The sequence below is a fragment of the Oculina patagonica genome, chromosome 2 (assembly GCF_052425735.1).
Source record: "Oculina patagonica isolate OP01 chromosome 2, crgOcupat, whole genome shotgun sequence".
Taxonomy (NCBI): domain Eukaryota; kingdom Metazoa; phylum Cnidaria; class Anthozoa; order Scleractinia; family Oculinidae; genus Oculina; species Oculina patagonica.
This window is the reverse complement of record NC_135759.1, coordinates 45,021,919-45,046,641: the sequence shown is the minus strand read 5'-3', so window position 1 is coordinate 45,046,641 and position 24,723 is coordinate 45,021,919. Positions and strand designations below refer to the sequence as shown.

At 39.9% G+C, this 24,723-nt stretch overlaps 3 protein-coding genes across 4 annotated transcripts in view; 2 read left to right on the top strand and 1 right to left on the bottom strand.

Annotated features, from left to right (window-relative positions):
* Positions 1–24,723, top strand: part of LOC144644906 (uncharacterized) — a 139,351-nt gene that overhangs the window by 23,351 nt on the left and 91,277 nt on the right. The window lies entirely within an intron of this gene.
* On the bottom strand, positions 1,096–4,277 carry LOC144644900 (uncharacterized). The gene is made up of 2 exons (XM_078504457.1): positions 3,840–4,277; positions 1,096–2,984 (listed from the first exon to the last, which is right to left on the bottom strand). The coding sequence occupies exons 1-2, from the start codon at positions 4,211–4,213 to the stop codon at positions 2,477–2,479; spliced, it is 882 nt and encodes a 293-aa protein (XP_078360583.1). The 5' UTR covers positions 4,214–4,277; the 3' UTR covers positions 1,096–2,476.
* LOC144644885 (uncharacterized) lies at positions 4,386–24,232 on the top strand. 2 transcript variants are annotated; one of them, XM_078504441.1, is made up of 8 exons: positions 4,386–4,495; positions 14,895–15,223; positions 16,075–16,229; positions 18,813–19,053; positions 19,395–19,757; positions 21,948–21,968; positions 22,181–22,816; positions 23,365–24,232. In XM_078504441.1, exons 2-8 carry the CDS (start codon positions 14,912–14,914, stop codon positions 23,536–23,538), a joined length of 1,902 nt encoding a protein of 633 aa, XP_078360567.1. In that variant the 5' UTR covers positions 4,386–4,495; positions 14,895–14,911; the 3' UTR covers positions 23,539–24,232. The 2 variants fall into 2 exon arrangements, with proteins under 2 accessions (XP_078360567.1, XP_078360566.1); XM_078504440.1 differs by having other exon boundaries at positions 4,394–4,642.

Sequence of the window (24,723 nt, the reverse complement as noted above, 5' to 3'; positions counted from 1 at the left end):
TCTCTAAAGGGTCTGTCACTGTGCCCCTGACGAGAATGGCAGACTTTCTGAGCTTTCATGACAATCTACTCCGATCCAAGAAAACTTATTAGTGAGCTCACTATTATAAATTCCTTAATTAATATAAATTAAAATGGTAATTTATCTAAGCGATAAATTTAAATAAAGAAAACAGATCACTTCTAAGTAAACCACCATAGCCAGTCATTGCGTCTGTTACTTACACAAACATAACTATTAGGATTTTTCTTTACCATCTAGTCAGTAAACCCTCTACTCAGTCAGTATTACGGATGGTTTTCTGCACTTTCGACTTTCGTCTGCTCGGTCTGTTTGTTCAGACCTTTCAGGTGCTTATGCACATGTCAGGCTGTTCACTCGGCAGTTCATTCGAATCGTTGTTTCTGCAGTTTTCATATCCGTTATTACTTACATGAACAGTAAAAGCCGAAATTTTAAAACCTGCAGAGTTCCGAAACTTTTTGGTTTTAATATCATAAATGGCATCCCACAGCGTTGGAACTATTCCTTCGTTTCAAATAATCAAAATAACAATTTGTTGTTTTGATAGTCCTAAATGTAGTGCACTCCTGAACACTCCCCATGGTGGGTTGAACCCAGGCGCAGGCGCAGAGGGAGTCCAGAAATAATAACCTCCATGTGCATTCTCAGAAATCTGACAAACCCCCTCAACCCCCCCCCCCCCCTCCCCCCCGTCACCCTGATAGTTATTATCTTTAATACTGTTGAGAACATGACTTTTTATTTCTTGGATCGGAGTAGATTGTCGTGAAAGCTCAGAAAGTCTGCCATTCTCGTCAGGGGCACAGTGACAGACCCTTTAGGAAATAATTATTTCGCGAAGAGTAAAGCTAAAAGGCAAATCTCTCTAAAACCACGTTTCAAACTGCGGTACCACAGCTGGCCCTACGTGGCTGAGCTGACTGCAGCTGTTTTCAATCTATCCCGATAAAACGTTTACAAAAAGTTTAAAAACGGCAAAAAACTAATGACTTGCCCTGGTGTAACGTATTCCCGCGCGCGCTTATCCTATCCTGTTTTCTGTCTTTACTCTTCGCGAAATAATTATCTCTCTAAAGGGTCTGTCACTGTGCCCCTGACGAGAATGGCAGACTTTCTGAGCTTTCATAACAATCTACTCCGATCCAAGAAAACTTATTAGTGAGCTCACTATTATAAATTCCTTAATTAAAATAAAAATGGTAATTTACCTAAGCGATAAAATGAAATATGGACAACAGATCACTACTAAGTAAACCACTATAGCCAGTCATTGCGTCTGTTACTTACACAAACATAACTATTAGGATTTTTCTTTACCATCTAGTCAGTAAACCCTCTAGTCAGCCAGTCTTATGGATGGTTTTCTGCACTTTCAACCTTCGTCTGCTCTGTCTGTTTGTTCGGACCTTTCATGTGCTTATGCACATGTTAGGCTGCTCACTCGGCAGTTCATTCGGGTCGTTGTTACTGCAGTCTTCCTATCCGTTACTTACATAAACAGTAAAAGCCGAAATATTAAAACCTACAGAGTTCCGAAACTTTTTGGTTTTAATATCATAAATGGCATCCCACAGCGTTGGAACTATTCCTTCGCTTCAATTATCCAAATAACAATCTGTAGCAGTTGTAGCTCTTATGTCCTGTCAAGCCTAAGATAAAATCCGTGATCCGCCTTCAATCCAGCAAGCGCGGCAGAGGAGCTGCCTCTGGCTCTTTTCTTCTTTTAACCGACATAGCACCGAAAGCGTGTTAGCTTTGTCGTTCTCATTAATTCTATAAACGAGCGGCTTTTTTATTCAACAAAACACGGAGATATAAATCGACAAAGAATTTCATTGACAGTCTTACGTAGCATGATCAAGTAATTTTTTTTGAACCACACGTAACAACACATTAGATATCTACATTAATTATTTTGTTAAAAATAAGTTGCGCACTTATTCCCTGAATTATACGACATGTTGATAAAACACAAATAGTAGGGGTTGAGCCCAGGGGCCCGTTTCTGAAAGGTCTCGAAAAATTTTCGCACACGGAAATAATAACATCGCTCTCTTCCCCTACCTGGTTCAACCCTCAGCTATGCAGGGCGGAGTATGGGAGAGTTCAGGGACTTGATAAGAACACTACATGAATAAGTATTAAGTATTTTATAGGGGGATTTCCGAATTTTCGAGTTTTACACATCATCTATGTTATACTGTGCATCAATAGACTGTTCACGGCCTCTAGTTATCAACGCAAAAGAATCGAACGAGAGAGAAACAGCGAGCAAGAAACAGCGAGCAAAGCCAGCGCGACTGCGAATCACGCATTCAACTATCGAAGAAAATACGTGAAAATTAAGGGCTGAGAACAGCCCAGAGCTCTGATAGCGCCTGATTATGGTCTTTTTAACAACATGTTGAAAGATAAATTAAACTTTCTTTATACACAGGATATTGTCACATTTTCACAAAACTTGTTTAATGTTCTTTTTAATGCGATCTAAAATCTCCCACGAACAGTTTCTGATTGTTAGGCTCTGCAGCTCTTTCAGTAAGTTACTAAGTCGTTCAGTTTTTTCACTAGCCCCGAATGCTTCGTATTCAGCTATTTGTAGCTGAAGAGTTTTGATTTCATTTTGTAGTTCAACAAAAACACCAAAGTTCTTGGCGTCTTGTGCGCATGGCCTTACGACAAGACGCAAGCGCGAGAGCTGGTTCTCTGGCGTTCTTTTTACCACATCCGGGATAACAGACATGCCTGCCTCGATTCTGTGCAGTTCAGTCATAGCGTCTTTATATCCACTGGCACCGAACTCGAGATGTCTCCATTCTCCTGTTTTGGACGAGTAATGGTCGATTAGAACAAAACCTCTGTGACTTGAACTTTGATGAATATTTTCCATCTTGGCTGAAGTCGTAAGGAACAATACTTTCACTTCAACATCAAACTTGTCCTCTGTTCTTTTTTGCTCTCTGTAAGTTTTAACCAAATTTTAATTAAAAGCATTCTGTCATTTCTTAATTAAAATTAAAAGTGACTTTATATTAAAGAACAGTTGATTTCCTTTCGAGCGCAAGTGCGGTCAAGAAAAGAGGAGAGACTAGTGGGCACTCGCACGAGATTTCCCCGTTGTAGTAGAGTAGAAGTACTCTTAGTCGCTTCATGCGGGTGAACACCGGAGATAATATAAGATGCGGCCAGAAGGCAAACTCACGCCATGGTAGCCTGCAGAACAGGAACCTAGTACTTCGTGCTTCGACCCGCAAAATAAACCGCCTGTTCTGTAGGCTAACGCCATGGTTAAGGATAGGTCACGCTAGTGTCACGCAACGGTACTGAGGCATTTATTAAAACGTCACTGAAATATTGTCTTTCTGAAATCTCGGCTCAACAGCAAACAGCAAGAACAGCGACCCTCAAACAGTTGCGACCGTCCGAAAAGTAGAGATAGGAAAAGCCAAATCCGAGGCTTGTTATGGTAGTTAGTTTTCCGCACCTGCCGCACCTTATCTCTGCGCCGATCAGTCCTGGCGATTAGTTCGTCGAAACCGCTTCAGCAAACATTTTGAATATTTTCGATTTCGTGGATCAAAGTCTACGACTCGATACGACAGATGCTGATCAGTGATAATGACGTGACTAGATGCTCCATTCGCTCTGTCACGAAGTCACGCACAGCAAATCACGCGAATTTTGCGATTTATGCGACAGACTTAAGTTTGATAAAATTAAAAACACACCTTCTTTCTATAAAGTAAGTTCATGATCATGAATTCTTAACGTTGTATGAAAATGTATCTGTGTTTAAAACTTTGTTAAAAACTCACCTTTCAACTTCCGTTGTTACGATTAAAATCTCCTCCAAACCAATCTCTATTCCCTCAACTTTGAAACTCATTCCATTGTCGACATAACTCGGTGTTTCTTTATCACTAACAAGGAAGCCTTTTCGTGTGTAGACCGAGGAAGACAAAGACATAATTTTCCGTTCGTTGGATTTCCTTTCATTCCGCTGGTATTTTGCCGAAGCGGCAGCGATACCGCCTAACACGGATACTTCGCCACTCACGGCGACTTTCAATAAATAATCTTTGACTTCTCCTCTTCGGTGACATTCTGAAGAAAAGTTACACAAAGGAGAGAAAACGAATTGGTTAAATCTTCCATCTTCGTATTTAAATGCGACCTCGTTACACCACATTTCTTAGCCTGCGTAGTGCGAGTGCTTTGTTTACGGCGAACGGAAGACACGAGCTACGAAGTGGGGAGGAGTAGAGCTGAGTGTTAGCTTCCATTGTTTTCAGTGGAGATCAGTGATTGGTCTTAGTTTTACGGAAAAACAATAAAGCGCGCAAGTGGATGTCGTGACACACCGACTCGTTGTGGCTTGTGGGTTACCGCCTAGCTTGCCGTGCGAAAGGAATAAAAGCGAAAGATAGCCCGGAAACATTAAAATCAAAGCGTCTCTACGTTTGACTTCTTGGTAAGTACCCGAAACAGCGTTTATTTAGATGTTTGGTTCGTTTTTTTTTTATAGATTCAGCAGGAGATGTATACACGCAGGCTTTGAGCTCTGTGCCTGTCTTGCATGATTTCGCACAGCCTTTTTGAGTGGTTTCAGATCGTACAGGTCAGTGTACACATTGTCGTTTCCACGTATTGAAGTTGCTGTTCGTAGTTAATCTGGTCGGCTCTTGGTGGGCAAATTTGATAACAATTGACGGCGATTGACGGTACATCAGTTTGCCTTGCTTTGTTTCCGGCTCAGCTTGCGAAGTGAAATTTAAACATGGGAGTAATTCAAAGCCAAACTTAAAGTAGTTTTACTTCAGATCAGTGGCAACATAAGTCAGATAGTGTAGTGAATGAAGAATGCGCACCTCAGTTAAGGGCTAACATTACCAGCATTTGGCGGTCTGATATAGTGTGAATGTGCGATCTCGTGACCTTAATCACGTACGGTCCGTCATATTAGAGGAAGGACTTTGCCGAGGTTGAGGACTTTATCTTTGTCGGAAATGTCTTGTGATTTTCGTTATGTTATGGTATTAATTCAGAAAGCTAGCTTTTTGAGAGTGTTTTTTCGGGGTTGACAAAAACATGTACAAACTGTATTGCAAATAGAGGCAAAAGGGAAAGCGGTATATTTAGCATTTCCCTGAGGTTTTGTGACACAGTCAATAGAGCTAAGCTACTCGCCGACTTCCTTTAATTTACTTCACAAGTTTTTTACTTCAAAAATATCTATTGTTGTAATTTTACGAAATTTTTAGAACTTTTTAACTTTTTATCGTATTGTCACTGAAATGCCCTTTTCAGGGAGATTTCGATAAATTAAAGTTTGTATTATATTGTATTGTATGCGAAAAAATTCCTTCGAACATAATATGATTGTTGAAGCGAATCGTGCGTTCCATTATCGTGCGCACGGAAGCGAAACGTTCCGCTTCCAATGCTAATGCATGGCGACTGGAAGCGAAACGTTTCACAATATATACATCACTTATTCAGGGGAAAGAAGCGAAAAGTTTCGCTTCCAACAGCCAATGGGCAAAAAAACAAAAACAAAACAAAAGCAAAACAAAACAAAGACAAACAACAAGCGGGCTTGGAATCGTAAGGTTTACCCCTGGTGAAGTAACTCACTGTCATGGTAAACCAGCCCCAAGTAAGGAACCGACAATTTACAAGAGAGAACTGAGGAATGTGTACAAAGCGACTTTAACCTCGTTCCCAGGGTCTCTTTCTCCCCGCCCCCGGGAAGAGAGAGACTCAAGGAACGAGGTTGAGAAGTGCAGTTGGGTTATGGAATGTCCTACATGCTTAACCTCAAATAACAGAAAATGCAACAAACTTGTAGTTCCTATGAACACACTCTTAAAGTTCTAACCGAAACAAAGTTATCCTCAGCAATTAAAAGGTTAAAGAATATTCAAATGTTACCCTTGCAACAAAACAACGGATGTGACAGTGTCAATTTCACTATATTTCGTTCAGAACATAATCGTTCAACAATTTTGGACGGCAAAGCTTCTGGTGGTGATTCTGCCATTGGTGCAGGATTCTATCGTTCATAGGTTGTACCTCAGTTGTCTTTGGTTCAGACCGTGGTTCAGCATCCTAGGCCTGTAGTTATGTTCCCTGTTGTTCCTGATCTGGCATATCGAAGGGCTTAATGTGCTTAAGGTTTCGCTTGTACTGAACTCCCTGTGGTAATCGCAATACCACTTGGTCTCCGTATTTAGACATCACCTCATGTTTCCTTCTCGCAGCTAGGCGACAGCTTGTTTTCTTTCTTCTTCTCGAGCAGAACCGTGTCTCCTCCCCTCACATTTCGGTTTCTGGCATGAAACCTCTTGTTGATATAGTCCTTGTTAAACTGCTTTCTCTGCGTTCCCCGATCACGGACGCCTTGGTCACTTGCTTCTATTTCTTCCTCTTCTACGTCGACCAGATCCAGCATTTAGTTTTATAAGCTTTATTCTAAACAAAGCCGAATCTTTCCTGTAGTCGAATGTGGCGTGGACGTGTACGCCAAAAGGATCCTGTTAAGCTCCCAGGGGGGGGGGGGGGGGGGGGGGGGGGGGGGGGAAGGCTCGCATATGAATGTGACGGGGATGCTCGTCGTCTCGCTTAGGGGTGTAAATTTCGGATTTTTGGTCTCGCTTAGGGTGTTCCGGACAAAACGCCAATATTTTAAGCCATAATGGTCTCGTTTAGGGTTACACACGAAGAAACATACAAATATGAATTATATTCTTAGTTTTTTGGTATCTTTTAGGGGTCAAGAAAAGCTTGAGCCACACCCAGATTGGTCTCTTTTAGGGGTTCTTTTCAAAATTTCCGACGAGCATCCCCGTCCGTTTCATATAGGAGTCCCCCCCCCCTGGGGTTAAGCTCCTCCCTCCAATTCTTTCCTTCCATATGAGCTGCTCTAACAGTTTTGAGAAGCGACCTATTTTGTCTTTCCACTAACGGTGCCCACTCTCCATTTCTTCTAAATACTCGTCTGCCTCCCTTGACACTGGGTTTGAGCCATTGTCGGTGCGAAGACCTCTAGGTAATCCATGTCTTGCAAACCGGGCATCCAGGCAATGAATGATGATTTTGCTGGAGGTTGTTGTTTAGCGTGTTCTCCAGACGGAAAGGGACCCAAAAGATCCGCGGCTACTTCCTCCCATGGCTGTTTTGGTAGCAGTGTTGGTTTCACTGGTGGAGGTGGAATGTTCCTAGTAACTAGCTGCCATTTGTAATACTCTGCGCATATCCCAGGCCACCAGATTTCGTTTTAAGTCTCTTCTTTGTTTTGACAACTCCTTGCTGCCCCTCGTGTGCCAAACTGACAACAATTCTTGCTCCTTGTTAGAATTACATGACCGACGAAGGTCAACTCATTACGGCTTCGGAGCATTGTCCCATTTTCCTTCAAAAGGACAATTTTTGAAGGATTGCAACTCTGAATCTTGTGCTGAAATCCGTTCAATCTCTTTGATTCTCAAAGCAGTAGGGACAGCATCAGAGCTACCATACGTACATGCGTGCAGGGACTTATCTGAAGCAGATATTTTTGACAGTCTGTTATATTCCTTCTTGACGACACATAACAGGCTTGATAGTTGTAGGGTTGCAGACGCAGAACCCACCGCTCTATCCTGGCTTGCGGTTTGGACTTCCTTGAATAGATCACTTTGAGCGCTTCATGTACCAGATCAAACTGTGGGAGCCCATACAAGTAGAGGTGGAAGCGTTCACACGCCCAGTCTTAGGCCAGTGCTTCTTTCTCGGTTTGGCTATACCGGTGCTCCACTTTACTCAGACTACGGCTTGCATAACAGACGGCCGGCCCGACTATCTCCATTCTTTTCTTGCACCAGCACTGCTCCAAGTCCCACCGGACTGGCATCGGCGATAAAACGAGTACACGAGTCCTTATCAAAGTATGCTAAGACTGGTGCACTGGCAACTTGACTCTTCAATTTAAGAAATGACTTCTCCTGCTCCTCACCCCACAAGAACAGTTCACCTTTTCTTGCAAGTCTCCTAAGGGGATCTGCAGTAATGGCGAAATCAGGTATGTGGCACTGAATCCCACGAGGCCCAAGAAGCTACGAACTTCCGAAGGTGTCTGGGGTGAGCTTGCTTCAAGAACAGCTCGGATCTTTTCGTCAGTCGGCCCGATTCCATGCTTTTTTAGCCACATTGTTCATCCGGCAAGTGCACTTTTCAGCATTCACAGTCAGTTGCTTCTCACTAAGTCGCTCCAACATACTGTTCAAATTCTTATCATATTCCACAGTGTCTTTACTGTGAACAATCAGATCATTTGCGATATTGGCCACTCCTCATTGACTGGGTGATGATATGCTGATACTTTTCTGGTGCAGCATTATCTCCAGTTTTGGAGTTAAAGAAAATTTTTAAGTTTCAAGATCAAAAACGCGACTTTTAAGGTGATTCCACTGAAACAGAAGGAGTATTAAAAATTTTCTGAAACTTGGTCCAGGTTACAATTATGTTATGAGCATTAAAAAAAGGAAATAAAAAATGGGGGTCACCGCGCTAGTTTTTGTGTAAAATGGATCGGCATTATAGTAAATATACGACCCGCGAGGTATATATTAGGAACCCTAGAAATCCGAATGGGGAACTTTTGTTTCTGGAAAAAAATCATTTTTGCATTAAAGTATTAGTCTAGTTCAACAAAATAGACTTTGATCTTATATTAAAAACTATTCTTATTGTACAGGAATTAAGATAATGAAAGAAATTAAAGATTTTGGTTTGTGCGCACGTTAACGGCACTACCTAAAAACCTGTTTTTTACGGCATTAAAATTAAAATATCTCAATGTAGAATTTTAAACTTTTCTTTAAATCGCGATATATTGTAGACAACCGTATGTCATTTAAATTAATGCATTAAAAAATGGGGGTCACCGTGCTCGTTTAAGAGAAAACGACCATTTATTTCCCTAACGAGCTTAGCCTGAAGGGAATCTCGTAGTGTTCTGTGTGCGCGCGCGCTCGTGCGCGCGCTAAATGATGCGAAAACTTATGCGCAGCAAGGATGCGCAGTGCAATACCGTGGAATCACCTTAAGCTTTCAGGGAAATGATACTGGTCAATATCGAGCATGCTTCCAGGCTCGCTCCTTCGCCGCTCTTGTACATTCGTGTTATTGGAAAACGGTCAGCATTTTTTCTGGATCCGTGCCTGCGCTTGTACCAGAATTTTTCATCTTAAGTTCTCTAGGGTGGAGAATGCACGAGTGGCAAAAGCAGTGATATCCCTTGAATCAGCATCCAACTCCATCTGGAGAAAGCCCCATCTCAAATCTAATTTTGAAAACACAGCACTCCCATTAGGACTCTCGATCATTTTATCAGTGGATGGCATGGGAAGTCTCTCACGAATAATGGCTTTGTTAGCCCTGGCGCTTTCGGTGCAACAACAACAGGGCTAACCCATGTCGTAGGCCCATCAACCTTCTCAATTACGTCCTTTTCAAGGAGTTTGTCAATCTTGGCAGTTACCTTGTCTTTGAGTGAAAAGGGCACTCTTCGCATCGTTTGAACCACAGGAGTTACACTTGTGGCTTTAACTGATAATCCTTTAATTTTCCAATCCCATGGAACACCCTTTTGTTTAAGAACCTATTTTGCCTAACATTCGAAAACAGGTTCTTATTTTCTAATATATTATTGATTAAAAATGTTTACACACTGGGGTATTTTGCTTTGTGTTGTCCTACCGTCGTGTCAACAGTGTTACCGTTACCTGTACCGAGAGTTCCTGTCGGATCCACGCGAAGAATTCCAAGATCTGTGGCGGTCGAATATTTTAACAAACAACGCTTCGTTTTGACAACTATGAAATCTGCCAAAATCTTTGTGTTGGCTACAGAAACTTCTGACTGAAACTGACCTTCAACTTCAAGCTCTTGGCCCCCATAAGCATACAACTTTTTTGTGGAGGGTTGTAACTCAATCTTAAGCCCTGATGGTTTAATCCCCAACAGTATAAAAAAACCGACCGACTTTTGAAGGGTGACACAATTACTGGTGTCCCAGTAGTTTTCATTGTGGCCCTGAATCCCTGATCGAATTGGAATTTAGAAGTGTTGGTTTTTGTGGAGAGAGGAAAACCGGAGAACCCGGAGAAAAACCCTCGGAGCAAGGACGAGAACCAAAAACAAACTCAACCCACATATGGCGCCGGGTCCGGGAATCGAACCCGGGCCACATTGGTGGGAAGCGAGCGCTCTCACCACTGCGCCACCCCTGCTCCCCAGTATCCAGGCTATAGGTTACTTGCAGAACCTGAATCAATCAACACATCACTGCTTACCCCACTAATGCTAACAGAGGGGAGAGGAACGGTTTAGGGAGGAGGGAGAAACGGCCAAAAAAGATAGGGAGGAAGGAGAAAGGAAGCAAAAAAATAGGGAGACGGGAGAGCGAGCGTGAGAAGGGAGAAGGGAGATTTATTTTTTTAAAGTTGACATGATTGCTTAAAGCCTTAATCGCTCTTAATTCAAGGGCCTCATCGACCCACAGATAAGAGCATTTGACCAGTTTTTACGTGTAGTCTTGACAATTTCTTGCCCTCTCCTCGTTCGGTCACCATTTGAACCGTGCCCAGTCTTTGCCGAGCACTGATGACGGCAGTCATCCGTCTCATTTTCCCAGTTTTTGTGTCTTTTGTTTGGCGTCGGCTTTGAGAGGTGGAATACGGAATTTTTTAAGGGCTTGTTTACAAGCAGGTAGGGTAACCCTAGTGCTAGGGTTACCCTAGCAAAAGAGTTAGAAGATAGCCCGGGTTTACAAGCAAAAAGTCGCAAATAGGGTAACCCTACTGCCCTGGTCAACTTACACCGGTTACGCTTCAGTTAACCTTGTAAATATAGCATGTAACAGGTAATAATCGTAGCGCCAAAACCGATTTTCGTTTTAGGTACGCAGTTTATTAGTAACAGTAAAATCATATTTCAATTTCTAAGGCATGGAACATGTTCAGTAGTTGTTGAAGGAAAATGCATCCCACCTCAGAATGATGTCAAAATGCAAGGAAATGGCACTTGAGAAAACCTAAATTTGGAAAATTTCCTGAGGCACGCCTCCAGTACCCCCCCTCCCGAAATTCTCATTAATGGGCGCCTGCCTTCATACGGTATTTAAAATAAATTTTGCAAACATCAAAGCTTTAGGCTCAAGTGACAAAACCGAAATGTAGTGCGAGAAGAACTAGATGATAATGAAAACGTGTTTTCCTTCTATTTAGGGACGGACCATTATTTTCTTGGAGGGGGGGGGGGATGAAAAATTTTCCTCTGCAAACTTTTTTTTAGTTTATGCACCTCTGCAAACTTTTTTTTTTCGAAATTCTTACTATTTTTGTTATGCATATCGCTTTTGCAAACAATTTATTTTGTCTTTCCAGGCCCTGCAAACAATTTTTTTTCAATATTTTTCATCCCCCCCCTCCAAAAAAATAATGGTCCGTCCCCCCCCCTCCAAAAAAATAATGGTCCGTCCCTTAGATCTTTGGAAACGAAGTATACTGCAATGTAAGTAGCACATCAAATAAGGTCAAATAAGCCTCTTAGAGAACTAATCAGGGAGAACGGTGAAAAAACAGGGAGGAGGGAGAAACGGCCGGAAAAATCAGGGAGGAGGGAGAAAAATAGCGAAAACAATAGGAAGATAGGAAATTTAACTGCCCGTTCCTCTCCCCTCCTAACAGAAATCACTTTCACAGCAGAAGTTGACATAGCACATGTCTGTTCTTCTAAAGTGAAAGCAAATGTGTCATCCTCACCTGAGTGTTCCAAAGACCCTTCAACAAAAATGGTCTGACCTCCTTTACCGCCTTGTTGCTATCTGCCTCCTTTTCGTTGGGTGTTGCTTTCTTTTCTAGGCTTTGGGTTTCTTCCCCCTTTACAACAACCGGCATAATGACCATATCTACCACATTTACTGTACTTAAGGCCTCGTGCGGGACAATACCTATGTCGTGCCTGCCGGCTCTTGACTTGGTGTGTCTATTTGTTTTGCTTGCTCACGTGAGGCTTCCCACTTTCGAACTTAATCCATCGCAGCTTCCAGAGTAATATTATCGACCTCCAGAAGTTTATTCTTCAGCTCGGCATTAGGCAAATTTTCAATTAAACTTCATCGCTTCTGCATTTATAGCGTGCCATTTATTTATTCATCGACTTTGTGAGATGCTTACCCTTTCATAGATCTCCAGCCTGCTAAAATTAAAGTACCCCTTTTCGGGCGGCGCCTCCTAGTATAGTCGGCTATAGGAAGCACCCCCTTCCCTTCCAGGACTGGAATGGAGTAGATAATTTCCAGGGCAATAAGTTTAGTGGTGGTATAGTAATTCTTACATTTGAGCTAGTCCCTCTTTTCTGTTTCTTTTTTTCCACTTCATATCTTATATAACATTTTTTATTGACCTTCTATCTAATTAAAGTTGTGGTTTGTACCATTTTTTTCCATTTGGCCAGAGAACGTTTTTGAGTCTAATGCTTGCGTGCGCTTTGCGCATGCGCATTAGACTCTTTGTTATATGAAAAAAGCTGTTAGCAATCCCAAGGGAATGGTTCGGGATCGATAATCGTTCGTTGTAATGTAGAAAACAATGATCAGCTGCAAGAACGGACTCCGTACGGACACGCACGATTAGTTTCAATTAAAAACAGCCAATCAGCGACACGTGTTCCCACGCATAATTAAAAGTTCTTTCTCAAGTCACGATTATTCAACACTTGAACAGGACGAAATAATTTTCCAGTTAAGACATTTGTAAGCTTTTTGTGAAAATAAATCTTCGTTTTCAGTTCAGTTAAGCACTTGTGTTTTCGTCTTGCTTAAAAAGCAAGACGTCTTTGAGAAAAAATATTTCGACGGCGACTCGCGTTTATTTACACAATGCGACCAAATATTTATTTTGTTTTAAAAAATAGAAAACTTTACCTCGGTTTTTGTATTTAAGTCATTCGAATTTTGACCAATTTTTTCTTTACAGTGCAAACAAAAACCTTCAAAAATAAAAGATGTACATGGATAAATGTAAATCAAGTTACGCGACTAAATCAAAATGCGTTTGTTTGGCCGCTTTGCAGTATTACACTGTCCCGGCCTTTGCCATACACTGAAATCGAATTTCATGCTTTTACGACTCTCAGAGATCTTAAGTTCTTCTTACAGCTAGAAAAATCATAAAATGGTTACATTGATATGGAAGTGATGATTCGCGAAATTTGTACATCATGATAAACAGTCTTCGCTCCTGTGTATGGTAGCTCGATAATAATTGCCTAGTTTCCAGCGTTCAAAAGGTCATCATTATATTGACGTGAGCATTTACACCCGTTTTTAGGAAAATCTGTCACTAAGTGCTTACAGTACAATGGAGTAACAGTCACTATTTCAAGTGCTTTTATTGCAAAATCTGTTTCAAGAGTCATCATCAAAATGGTGAAAAATCTGAAAGAAAACGATGTGAAGTTCTTCAACCCTTGTTGTAATGAACATGCTTTTTGTAAATCGTCACGCAATCTTGTCCAAATGTTTAATCGTTTCTGCTTTTACGGACAATACGGAAGAAGTAACATCAACTCCTGTTCATACTTTAAATTTTGTGAAGCATATAACATTTATGACTGTTTCGTTTTCATCCATAATCATCCACGATGCCCCTAGCTTGCTATAAGCATTTTAAATTAAACTCCCGAACACAAACCTCTAACCAATTTTAACCGGCTTACGAAAACCGCGCAATCTGTATCACTATGCCATACGGCATTAGACTCATGTCACCCTTGGTGACCTATTTTTTTTATTTTACAGTATACAGTTTTTCTTTAAAAAGCTTTTGTCGGTAAAATTTTATTCGGTATATCTTTACCGTTATCATTAAGGAAGGAAGGAAGGAAAGAAGGAAGGAGGGAAGAAAAACAAATACAGTAAAAACCCGCGTATAAGAACCTAACATTTAAGAACCTGTTTCATCTTTAAGCACCCTTCACATAAGAACCATTTTAGGCGAAAATTCTAAAACAGGTTCTTATTTTCAAAAAAAAGAAAAAAATAATCTTCTCAAAAATATAGAATTAAAAAATCTTCTCAAAAATATATTTATAACACAGTCTGTACACATTATAGTTACAGCATAGTTACATAAAACTTGTCCTCCTTGAATATAATTATTAACTGAGATAAACAGATGAACCTTATGAAATCACAGCTGCATGAATTTAAAAATAAATCTGCATCCATGTAGAACAAAAGCAACTTCCAGGAATACTGTTATTGGACATTAAAGACCAGATCATTTAAATTTATCATTTCTTGAACAAAAGTTAAGAACCTAATTAAGAACCTAGTTAGCCTAATTTTACACTAAATACCATTTATATAAGAACCTGTTTAGGCTAACTTGAAAAAACCTAGGTTCTTATACGCGGGTTTTTACTGTAATACAAGTCATGGGTTTATTTTCTCTTGGAGGGCATAACCTGTTGTGGGATAAGAACAATCATTTTAAAAAACTACTAATCGAAAAACAATGAAAACAACAAAAGACTAGAGGAGGGGACCAATGATTTTCTGCGAAATGTCAAATATATATTTTGATAAATATAGATATTCTAATAGGGGCCTTTGAGTTAGAATTTTCTGTCATTATTAGAGCTACAGTGGAATCCCGATATCTCGAACCAATTTTCGTTTTCCTTTGAGGTTCGAGAAATCGGGATCCAGCGCATTTTTGGTTGGCTTAATACGATGGGAACCTTTTCACTGAGGTTTTTCGATGATAGATTTTGGCCCAAAGCGACCTTCTACAACTAAATAGGCCTCTCCGTATATTTATCAGTTCACAGTTAAGGAAGGATGAATATTCCTGCGTACGCAGCCCCGACTCTCTGTATTGGCCGGACATATGACGCCAGAAACACTGCTGCTGGTATCGACATCTTTCCCTCGGAGATTACCACCAAGGAGATTAATATCAATCAATTTACATTCAAATACAAAGTCGTCAGAAACAGCAGTGATGTCAAAGATCTGCTCGACATATCTGGTGAGCTCTCCCTTAAAGTCAAAGCCGGTCTTGTGAAAGTAGAAGGATCTGGAAAATACCTCAGTGATACGAATACAAAGGAGGGAACTACAGAGCTTCTAGCAGTTCTGAAGTGTGTTACGGTAAGTTCTTTTTAAGGTGGCTCGTATTAGTTTAGTCAGAATAAGACATGCCCATCTTTGGTGTTCTATTGCAGCTATAACAAAGTTTTTGTTTTCGACATATTTTTATCTCACCGACAAAAGGGACATTTTTGCAATTTTTTTTAAGAAATCTGTAGGTAGGATTCAGAGCTACGGGATATTTTCATAAATTTAAGATGGCTCTGAACCCTACCTACAGATTTAATTCGTTAGGTTGTTTCATTTTTATTTATTATAAAAAAATATATGTAAAAGAACTTCCACCGACTAGTTTTTAAGTTATTAGCCTTAAACAGTCAAGAATACAGTATCTTAGACCAGTTTTGTCATGGCCATGGCAACGATTTTGACATTACGGTCACTTCAACTTGTTCATTGGTAATACCTCTACAAAGTTGTACTAAAACTTTAACCTCAACATTATTGGTGTAGCTGTAATATAATACCAAACAGAAATATACAAATCATTGCGAGCCACTTTAATAAAGGGTAATTAAACTTCATTAATTACGCGTGGAAGTAAAGAAGCAATTTGTTTGGAAAGTTTATAACTGAGTATTCAGATACTGAGTTATCAAGCTTCTTGCAACTGAGGGATTTTACAGGGGGGAGTTTACGCAACCTTCTTCAAAATTATGGAATTTCTGTTTTATTTATATTCGTTTTATATTCGCATCAAAAGTATCCTAGTTATTTAGTCTGTTTAATAAAATCCTTAAAAAAAACTTTCAAGAAGAAGAACTAAACTTTAATGTGACAGGGATGCATTCGTAGACATTTTTATTGAAATTCTTGGTTTGAGTTGATATTGAAATAACATTCTTTATCAGATAAATGAGACAATGGAAGGATCTGTAAAAGTGAGAGATGAAGTGGCCAGTGGTCAACAAACATATGGTATAGGGACACATTTTGTAAGAGGTATAACATATGGCGCAGAAATGGTGGCAAGCCTGTCGATCAAGGAATCTTCTTCTGCAGAAAAGTACGTTTTTTTATATACGTTGAATGAGACATTTTTTTTCATTTCTAGTGCAGAGTGCACTATTGCGATCGTTTAGCGGGTTGCCACTCGCTTAACTGTCATGTCGCTAATGCAACTATGGCGACTAAACTAAATTCAAATAATTAGTTTACCAATGATACTGTTTATTTAGGAGGGGGAGGGAAAGGGAACACCTGTGTCCACTACGGGGGAGACGCCTGCCTTGCAGCTTTGAACATCTTTCTGCTTTTCCGGCAACCCAGCCGTTACTTCCGTTATGTACCTTTTCATTTTCAAAAGAAATCCCCGCATCAGCCTCACATTTATGTTGAGAGAGCCCTCGCCCCGGGGCTTTCGGGGAATAGGAATACGTGTTCGTAAAATTTTGGTGTTCCGGGGGTGTTCCGGGTGTGTTCCGGATGTGTCCCGGGTTTTACATCCGGCTGTGACGCCTCAAAATCTAATTAAGTTAATTTTCGGTTTTAACTTCGCGCCACAGAGTCTACAAGAATCCTACCGCAAGGAAAAACACGCGACGTTATTCTTAGATTTAAAATTCCCAAACAAGTCTCTGCGATTTGTTTATGCAACAAGTCCGGGAGACAAGTCCTACCCATTGTTATCGAAAAATCTAGTCGCAGGGACCAAAAAAATTAGCCTCGACATACAAGAGGTTTGTTTCTGTAAACTCCCCAAGGGGCTTGTCCTTTTGTGTGTGCCGATCATCAGACTTGGTTTTGCGCTGACTGGTCAAACTTTGACAGCTGAGACAACCAGAAAAGGCGTGGTATTTTGGGGTACAGCATTCAAAAAGGGTAGGTTGTCCTATTTTCCTGCTCGGTTGATTACAAAAATGACTAAAATACGAGGCGCCGTGTTTCGATTCAACACGCTGAAAGTCGATTCTGAAAAAAAGAAATTAGACATATTAGCGAATTCAATCAGAAACATAATTTTCGAAAGGCTTTTCCAGCGCAGCCGGCCCTTTGCCCACTTAGGGCTTATGGCCATAAGTCAAGTCAAGTTTTCCAGCGCAGTACAGCTGGACTAAGTGTTCCCTGGTTATTAAATTATTCGCTCTGAAAATCCTGGTGCAAGTTTTTGCATTCTAAATTACGAAAACGCTGTGAAAATTTACATTGACCAAAGCTTTTCTCTTTTTTTTTTTGCTAACACGGCGATATTTAATGACACATGTAGCTGCTTTGCTTTCAATAACAAAAACAATTATAACACAGATAAGAAATGTAGGCCTAATTCAGGCGTCGTGCTTCTGCCGTGCCGAACTAAATTGCAATTAAATTGGCAGAAGCACGACTCTGATTCAGACGTCGTGCCAGAGTCGTACCAAATTCAGGATTTACTGAAGCTACATAACAATTAGTCAGCGGTGATCCAACAAAAATGGCGCCGTATTCCAAATTGCAGCGAAAACTCCTACTTTGAAAATCATTGCAAGACCCAAGAAAAAGGTGCAAAAAAGCAACAGATAAAAAAAATTCCTTTTGCGAGTACGGCGAGTTTGTTTCTTTGCCCAACTATAGCTAGTTTCCGAAAATTTGCTTTTTTTCAGATGTAGCCCCGCTAGCTCCTTCTTCGCCCTGCTCCCTGTCATAAGTGTCATCTACTTCGTTGAATAAAACATCCTCGATGTGCTTTTTAGCAGAGCAAATTTCATTTGTATTCCTTTGGCTTTGGCTGACAGGGTCTTCTCCGTTTTCAAAATGGCGGGTGAAAACGGAGAAGATCCTGGGGATGAGTTTGTGCGCATACTCCGTAATGGAGAATTATTCTCGGGTCTCCTCGTAACTCCTCGCGGGAACGTAATCCCGCCAAAGTACATTAATATAATTTATGAATTTGGTTTGGTGCGGCAAAAGCACGACGTTTGAACCGCTGCCGTGCCAGAGTCGTGTAGCACGGCATGGCGTGTCGAACTAAATTGCTTTGCCGAACTCAATTCAAAAGTTTGATTCCGGACGCCGTGCTTCTGCCGTGCTTTTGTCGAGCTTTATTCCTGAATTTAGTTCGGCACGGCAGGAGCACGACGTCTGAACTAGGCCTAAGTGACCTTTGTAAGGAAACAGCGCTGCCATTTCACATCAAAAACCAGTCTTTCACACGAACCACTGTGACGTCCCTAGGTCAAATTTAGTGAATTTGCTGTTAACTTGGCGCCACGGGGTCTACAGGATTTCTACCGCGGGAAAAACACGCATTGTTCGAGAGAAATTCGTGTTCGGGAATGTGTCTGAATTGCACTAGCACTGTAAACGTAAATTTTAGAGTGATTCAACTTAACCCGTGAAACAGATCTAGAAGCTTGTCTATTCAGTCGGTGTTTGTGCCATTAATATTTAAATTAGGATAACCCCGCATCACAAGAGTTTGAAGTTGTATCAAACTCTAGAGTTTGACGTTGTATCAAACTCTAGAGTTTGATATTTCATCAAACTATCGTGGAAAGGCCTCTGTCCAGTGCTCCATCGGGTTTTCAAATCACACGCACCTGACCAAATTGGCGTATCCTGATTGGCTTGTCAATTCATGAATTATTAATGAGTGTGAGAATTATATTTGCAGAGTTGACATCCAGGGAAAAGCTGAAGGAAAAATAACTGTTCAAGCCGCCGATATTGGTTTAAAGGCTGAGTTACAAAAGCTTACATCAACGTGCAAAGACACAGCAGATATCTCCATCAAGTATTACGCCACAGACTTGCCAGATAAGCTTCCAACTACTCTGGATGATTTGGTGAAATTAATTGAGGAGTTCCCTTCCAGATTGAAGGGCATTAATGATGGTAAAGGAATTCCATTACAGGTAACTTTTTTTTTACTGAATTAATTATAACCTAACTCGTAGCTCTAAAGCTCAGTCTAGAGCATTAACACCGAATTGAATCTGAATATAATTCGAAGGTTTCTTTGAACTGCGTTGAAGGTTTTTTAAAATAATTGCGCGTGAAGATCACTTCTTCTTTCCGTAGTTTGTGTATATCAAATCAGCATTATGATTCACTTTATTTATGAATCCCTTTGTATTTTCCATATTCTAACAAGACAGCCATTCAATGTAACCTACGGTTCGCATAACTTAATATTATGGTTGAGGTTTTTTATGGTTGTATAATTGCTTTTTATGGATTGATTGTCTTCTAACAGTTTGAGCTTCTGCCGATCAATGCTGCTCCCGGCATACAGACAGCGGGGTTGCCTAGTCAACTTGAGTTGCCGCCTGCCACTGCAGAATGGTTGGAACAGTGCTTTGACGATCTTCGTAGCGCCCAGTCTCTCCTTCAAACATACGAAGAAAGCAGTGGGGACGCCGATGATGATGATGTGCTAGAATTCACTGAGCAACTCAATAAGGTCATGCGCAAGTTTACAGATGCCATTTCTGTAATGAATTCAAGTGAAGGAAAACAGCAAGTTGATACTTGTCTGGAGGCTTATCAAAAGGCTCTAGATGGACGCGACATCTCTGGAAAATTCTGTAGAAAATGGAGGACGATTTTTAAAACTAAGGTTGGTGGTACTTGGTTGTTGTATTTTTTTTAATAATTTCGCGATGGTGTCCAAACAGCCGCAATCCGTCTTGGATATTTGAGTTTTCCATGACGTCAGAAAATCGCTAAAATGTCTCATGAGTAATCAAATACAACAAAAACAGGTTGTTGATCGGCGTTATTTTAAAAGGTTTAAAAATGTCCTTTGAAACAGGAAATTTTAAATTTAGGCAGACTTGTCGTGAAAGTACCAAGTTTCGTGAACTATAACATGTCATATCAAATTTTCGTCAGATAAATTTAAATTTTAGATCACGTCAAAGTTATGGTGGTTTTATTTGAAAAACAACATTGTATTACTCAGCTCTTTTCACCGCAATACTCAACATTTGTTGAGTAATTTTGCACGAAAAAGTTTTTATTTCTCTGGTGCAAATATTTTTAATTCTTTACCTTTAAAAACTAGACAAACTAGCAGTAGGGTTTTATTTAGGCAGTCTTTAAACGAATTATTTTTATAGGTTACATAAGCATAAATTAATAAAATTTTTAACTTTTTAAAGGAGAAGTTCACTCCAGAATGGCCATTTATTTTCTTTACGCCAATAAAAAGTTTACACAAAGATATGTTATTCACCAAAGTTTCAGCCTCCAACGTACGCTATAACCCTACGAAATCTTTCCCAAAACTCTACAACTGAACGCCGCCATCTTGAAGCTGGTAATGTATGCGTGACGTCAAAGAGCTCAGCCTGAAGTTTGGCGGGAGAATTTTAATAGTCGAAACTCCTTGTTTTTTGTATTTCTTGGAGCTCTGTTTGAGCAAAATGGAGCTGCACAAACAGGTATTTTGACAAAAAAAAAAAAAAAAACAACGAAGAAACAAGGAGTTTCGAGTATTTAAATTTCCCCGCCAACCTTTAGGCTGAGCTCTTTGACGTCACGCATACATTACCAGATCCAAGATGGCGGCGTTCAGTTGTCAAGTTTTGGGAAAGATTTCGTAGGGTTATAGCGCACGTTGGAGGCTGAAATTTTTTATTGGCGTAAAGAAAATAAATGGCCATTCTGGAGTGAACTTCTCCTTTAACTTTTATCTCTTTATATGATGTTTTTATTTTTATATTGTTATATATTTTTCTTTTTACAGGAGCCCTTTGATAACAGTACTCATGTACTGAAGGGCCATCCTGTTTAAATATTCGTTATTGTTATTATTATTTATTTATTTAACACGTTCTCTAAGAGGGCCTTTATTAGTCTTTGCAAGAAGATTTACTGTAGATGAAGTCTGCGTTCTCAAGCTTTCTTTAAATGCTTGTGCGCCAGCCAAGTATTGGCGAAACGACTCGCAATTTTTTCCTACATGCGCACGTAAGCATCTTGTCTTCCAAAAACAACTCATAAACACTGCTTTTATTCTTAAAAGTAAAATTCCTTTGTTCCTGTGAATTTCCCCCGAGAGTATTCTGTGGACAGCTTGGCACACGTACCTTACCACACGTAAGGTAACAAAATACAAAGTATAAACAAAAGAGACAACTTATATTTGATGGGATCTATAAGATTTACAAAACAGACGATGTCTACATTCTTTAGCCGGTGTAGGTAGGCAGCCTTGTTCGCGCGCATCGTATATCGTGCATCAGATGTCACGATACTTTGTAACGCAACTTTTGTTGAACAAAAACGGAAAGGCTAAATTAAAAATATAAAATAACATTGTGCAATAACAGCAAATCTATCAAGAAAGTGCACTAGTTGCATCTTTGCTAATCCATACCTATCGTACCACATTTATTTGGATTTCAACAGATCCTTACGATCCTATTTTGCGCAATCACTAACATGATCTAACATTATGTAATGTTTAATAAACGAGCAGGAGTGCTTTATCAAGTTTGAAACACGAGGCGCAGCCGAGTGTTTTAGACTTGATTAAGAAGGAACTGCGAGTTTATTGAACGGCTTCTAAAACCTCTGATGTAGATCTTTTCATTCTTGTACTGATATTTAGATTTTCTGTTATTTTGGCCAAGACAATTGGACCTAAAATTTAGCCGTGCCTTTATCAGATATAAAGACACTCCTTAAACATTAATTTCCATTGTATTTTCTTAATGAATTATTAATGAGTTTTTGAATTCTTATGTCAAAAATTGTAAGAAAACTTTACGCCAACCGCATCCTTATTTTATTGTTTTGGCAGGAACCGACCACTAGCATCAAGGTAAGGAACTTTTGTTTTTATTTCAGGCCACAAACAAACAAATACCATTTTCCACTTGAAACAAACGCTATACCCTGTTTAGACACAACTGTACACGAAATTATGACTAAGATAAGCATGACTTAATTGTTTTGAAAGATCACTTCAAGAATTAAACTGTTTGCTTCTGATGTTCGTTTATAACAAATGACCTAACTTCTTCTCCTTTTTAGCTTCCAAAAGGAAAGGATCTTACTCTTGTTCTTCTTGGAAAAACCGGCAATGGGAAGAGCACAACTGGAAACAGAATAATTGGCTACGACAACTTCAATGCTAGTTCAGGTGCCACATCCGTGATGAAACATTGTTCTCGCGGGATCAGAAAAGATGAACGGCACATTGATGTGATAGACACACCAGGCGTTAACGACACTACGTGGGGCTGGCAATATTTCGACATGCTCAATTATATCAACAACCATCAACACCAAAACCAGATACTTCAAGAGGTAGCCCAGATTTTTGCAATGGCACCAGAGGGTTTCGATGCCATTATCCTCACTGTGATGTATGGCCACCGATTCACTGCCGAGGATAGCCGTGCCCTCAAGATGCTTCAAACGTTTTTGGGAAAGGATGCCACCGAGAATATGATCTTTCTTCTCACCCATGGCGATCAAGCCGAACGCGAAGCAGCAGAAAACGGAGAAACAGTCGAGCAAACTCTGGAGAAGTGGCTGAAAACCTTGCCGGATTGGGTTCAAAACTTCATCGGTGAAATTAAAGGCCGAGCATTTTTATTCAACAACTTGCTACGTCCAGACAAACAGCCCGAAGAGTATCAGAAACAGCTGTCTCGATTAATCGCGGTAAGACTTCAAATTACCAATCATGTCCATAGCAGAGATTCTTTCCTCCTAATTGTATTGTCTGAGTGTGAGCTGAGTGTGAGCAACACTCGGAAATGTTACAATTGTTGCTAGCGCTAGTCGTCTTTGATCAGACGATGAAAAATAGAGACGAAGTCCGTAATGAGTGTGAATTTGGAACAGTATAGTCTGTCAATTTTATGTTCATGTTTTCGCCTGGCAACTTCTCCCTGTGTGTTGCATGCCCGAGAAGTCACTCTAATATAAAACTGACAGAAGAGATGCTATTTAAAAGGTATATTTCGAGAATTTTTTTTGTCGTATATGCTTAGTTTACGTAACAAAGTTACCGTAGTAACTACAGCAATGGATATTTTAAAGTAAACATCTACTTTTTTCGTCGTATTTACATGTATACGTAAAAGTCTACGTGAAGGAAAAGAATTATATACCTTTTGAATAGTTTATTAATTAGTTCTATCTCCCTGCATATTTGTTTATCGTTGGTAACTGAACGAAACTGACCTCGGATGTACGTTATATTTCAGCTAATAGACGAAATGACGAAAGGAAGACAACCTTTTGTGCACAGATTAACCAAACCTTCAAAAGACGTTTTGGATGAACTGATTAAGGCAGCCCTGTTTGATGGTGGAATAAATCAGACTTTCCTCAATATGCAGGAGGAAGCACGTAAATTAATAGAGAGCATAGACATTTAATTGACTTTAAATTTAGGAGCTCTGGGTGGAAAAGGGCACCCCGTCCTGTTTGTCCCGCCTAGCCTCGTTTTCATACTTTTGGTAATTTGACTTAATCTCCAAATGTTGTCTTTGAAGACGAAAACATAACAGCGGCCGTATTTGAATTGGGTCTATAGCACTTAGTTTTTCAATCTTCTCTTGTTAGGCATTTGATTAGTCCCTCTTTGAATGAGAATTTCAGCCACTAAACACTAAGCGAACAAGCAAGCGAAGAAAAGTTTTATATAGGGGTGTGTTTACAACACGAAATGGCAAAATGGCAAAATTATAAGATAAATACACGTAAATAATATAGTTTGGTTTCCCTTTAAACTTCAAGGCAGTTCCGTTAACATGTCTAGACTGAATTATTTCAAGGGAACTTTTCACTGTTCTGGCCCAGAAATATAATGAATACTTGTCACTTATCACAACGCCAAATTGAACGTATTACTGAAAGGTCTCAACAAACCATGATTTTTTTTCATTTAGTATTTGCCAAGTTGCCTATCTAAATGGGATCATTGTCAGTATCTGGTCAAAGTACCTTATGTAATTTCTCTAAAAAGAATTAACAAAAAGCCCCTTATGTAAATCATGTCTTTAAAATTACTAGTTTTAATCCACTGTCATAAAAATAGCAGTCTTTATTAAACTGACAGTTTTAAAACCCCTTAAACTGTTAATTTTACGACTTCTTAAAACTGCCAGCTTTAAGACTCCTAAGAACTGCCAGTTTTAATTCTCCTAAAAACTGCCAGCTTTAAGACTAATTAAAACTCAGCTTTAAGATTCCTTAAAACTGCCAGCTTTAAGAGACCTTAAAACTGCCAGCTTTCAGATTCTTTTAAACTGCCAGCTTTAAGATTCTTTAAAACTGCCAGCTTTAAGATTCCTTAAAACTGCCAGCTTTAAGATTCCTTAAAACTACCAGCTTTAAGATTCCTTAAAACTGCCAGCTTTAAACTTCCTTAAAACTGCCAGCTTAAAGACTCCTTAAAACTGCCAGCTTTAAACTTCCTTAAAACTGCCAGCTTTAATACTCCTTAAAACTGCCAGCTTTAAACTTCCTTAAAGCTGCCAGCTTTAAGACTCCTTAAAACTGCCAGCTTTAAGATTCCTTAAAACTGCCAGATTTAAGACTCCTTAAAACTGCCAGCTTTA

What these genes read in the sequence shown, in the direction of transcription:
- LOC144644900 (XM_078504457.1), bottom strand. Translation starts at nt 4,213, where the DNA reads ATGTGGTGTAACGAGGTCGCATTTAAATACGAAGATGGAAGATTTAAC. An exon ending in GTAACAACGGAAGTTGAAAG is followed by an intron (nt 2,985 to 3,839) that starts GTGAGTTTTTAA and finishes TAAAACTTACAG; the next exon opens with AGAGCAAAAAAGAACAGAGG.
- LOC144644885 (XM_078504441.1), top strand. Translation starts at nt 14,912, where the DNA reads ATGAATATTCCTGCGTACGCAGCCCCGACTCTCTGTATTGGCCGGACA. An exon ending in CAGTTCTGAAGTGTGTTACG is followed by an intron (nt 15,224 to 16,074) that starts GTAAGTTCTTTT and finishes ATTCTTTATCAG; the next exon opens with ATAAATGAGACAATGGAAGG. An exon ending in AACCGACCACTAGCATCAAG is followed by an intron (nt 21,969 to 22,180) that starts GTAAGGAACTTT and finishes TCTCCTTTTTAG; the next exon opens with CTTCCAAAAGGAAAGGATCT.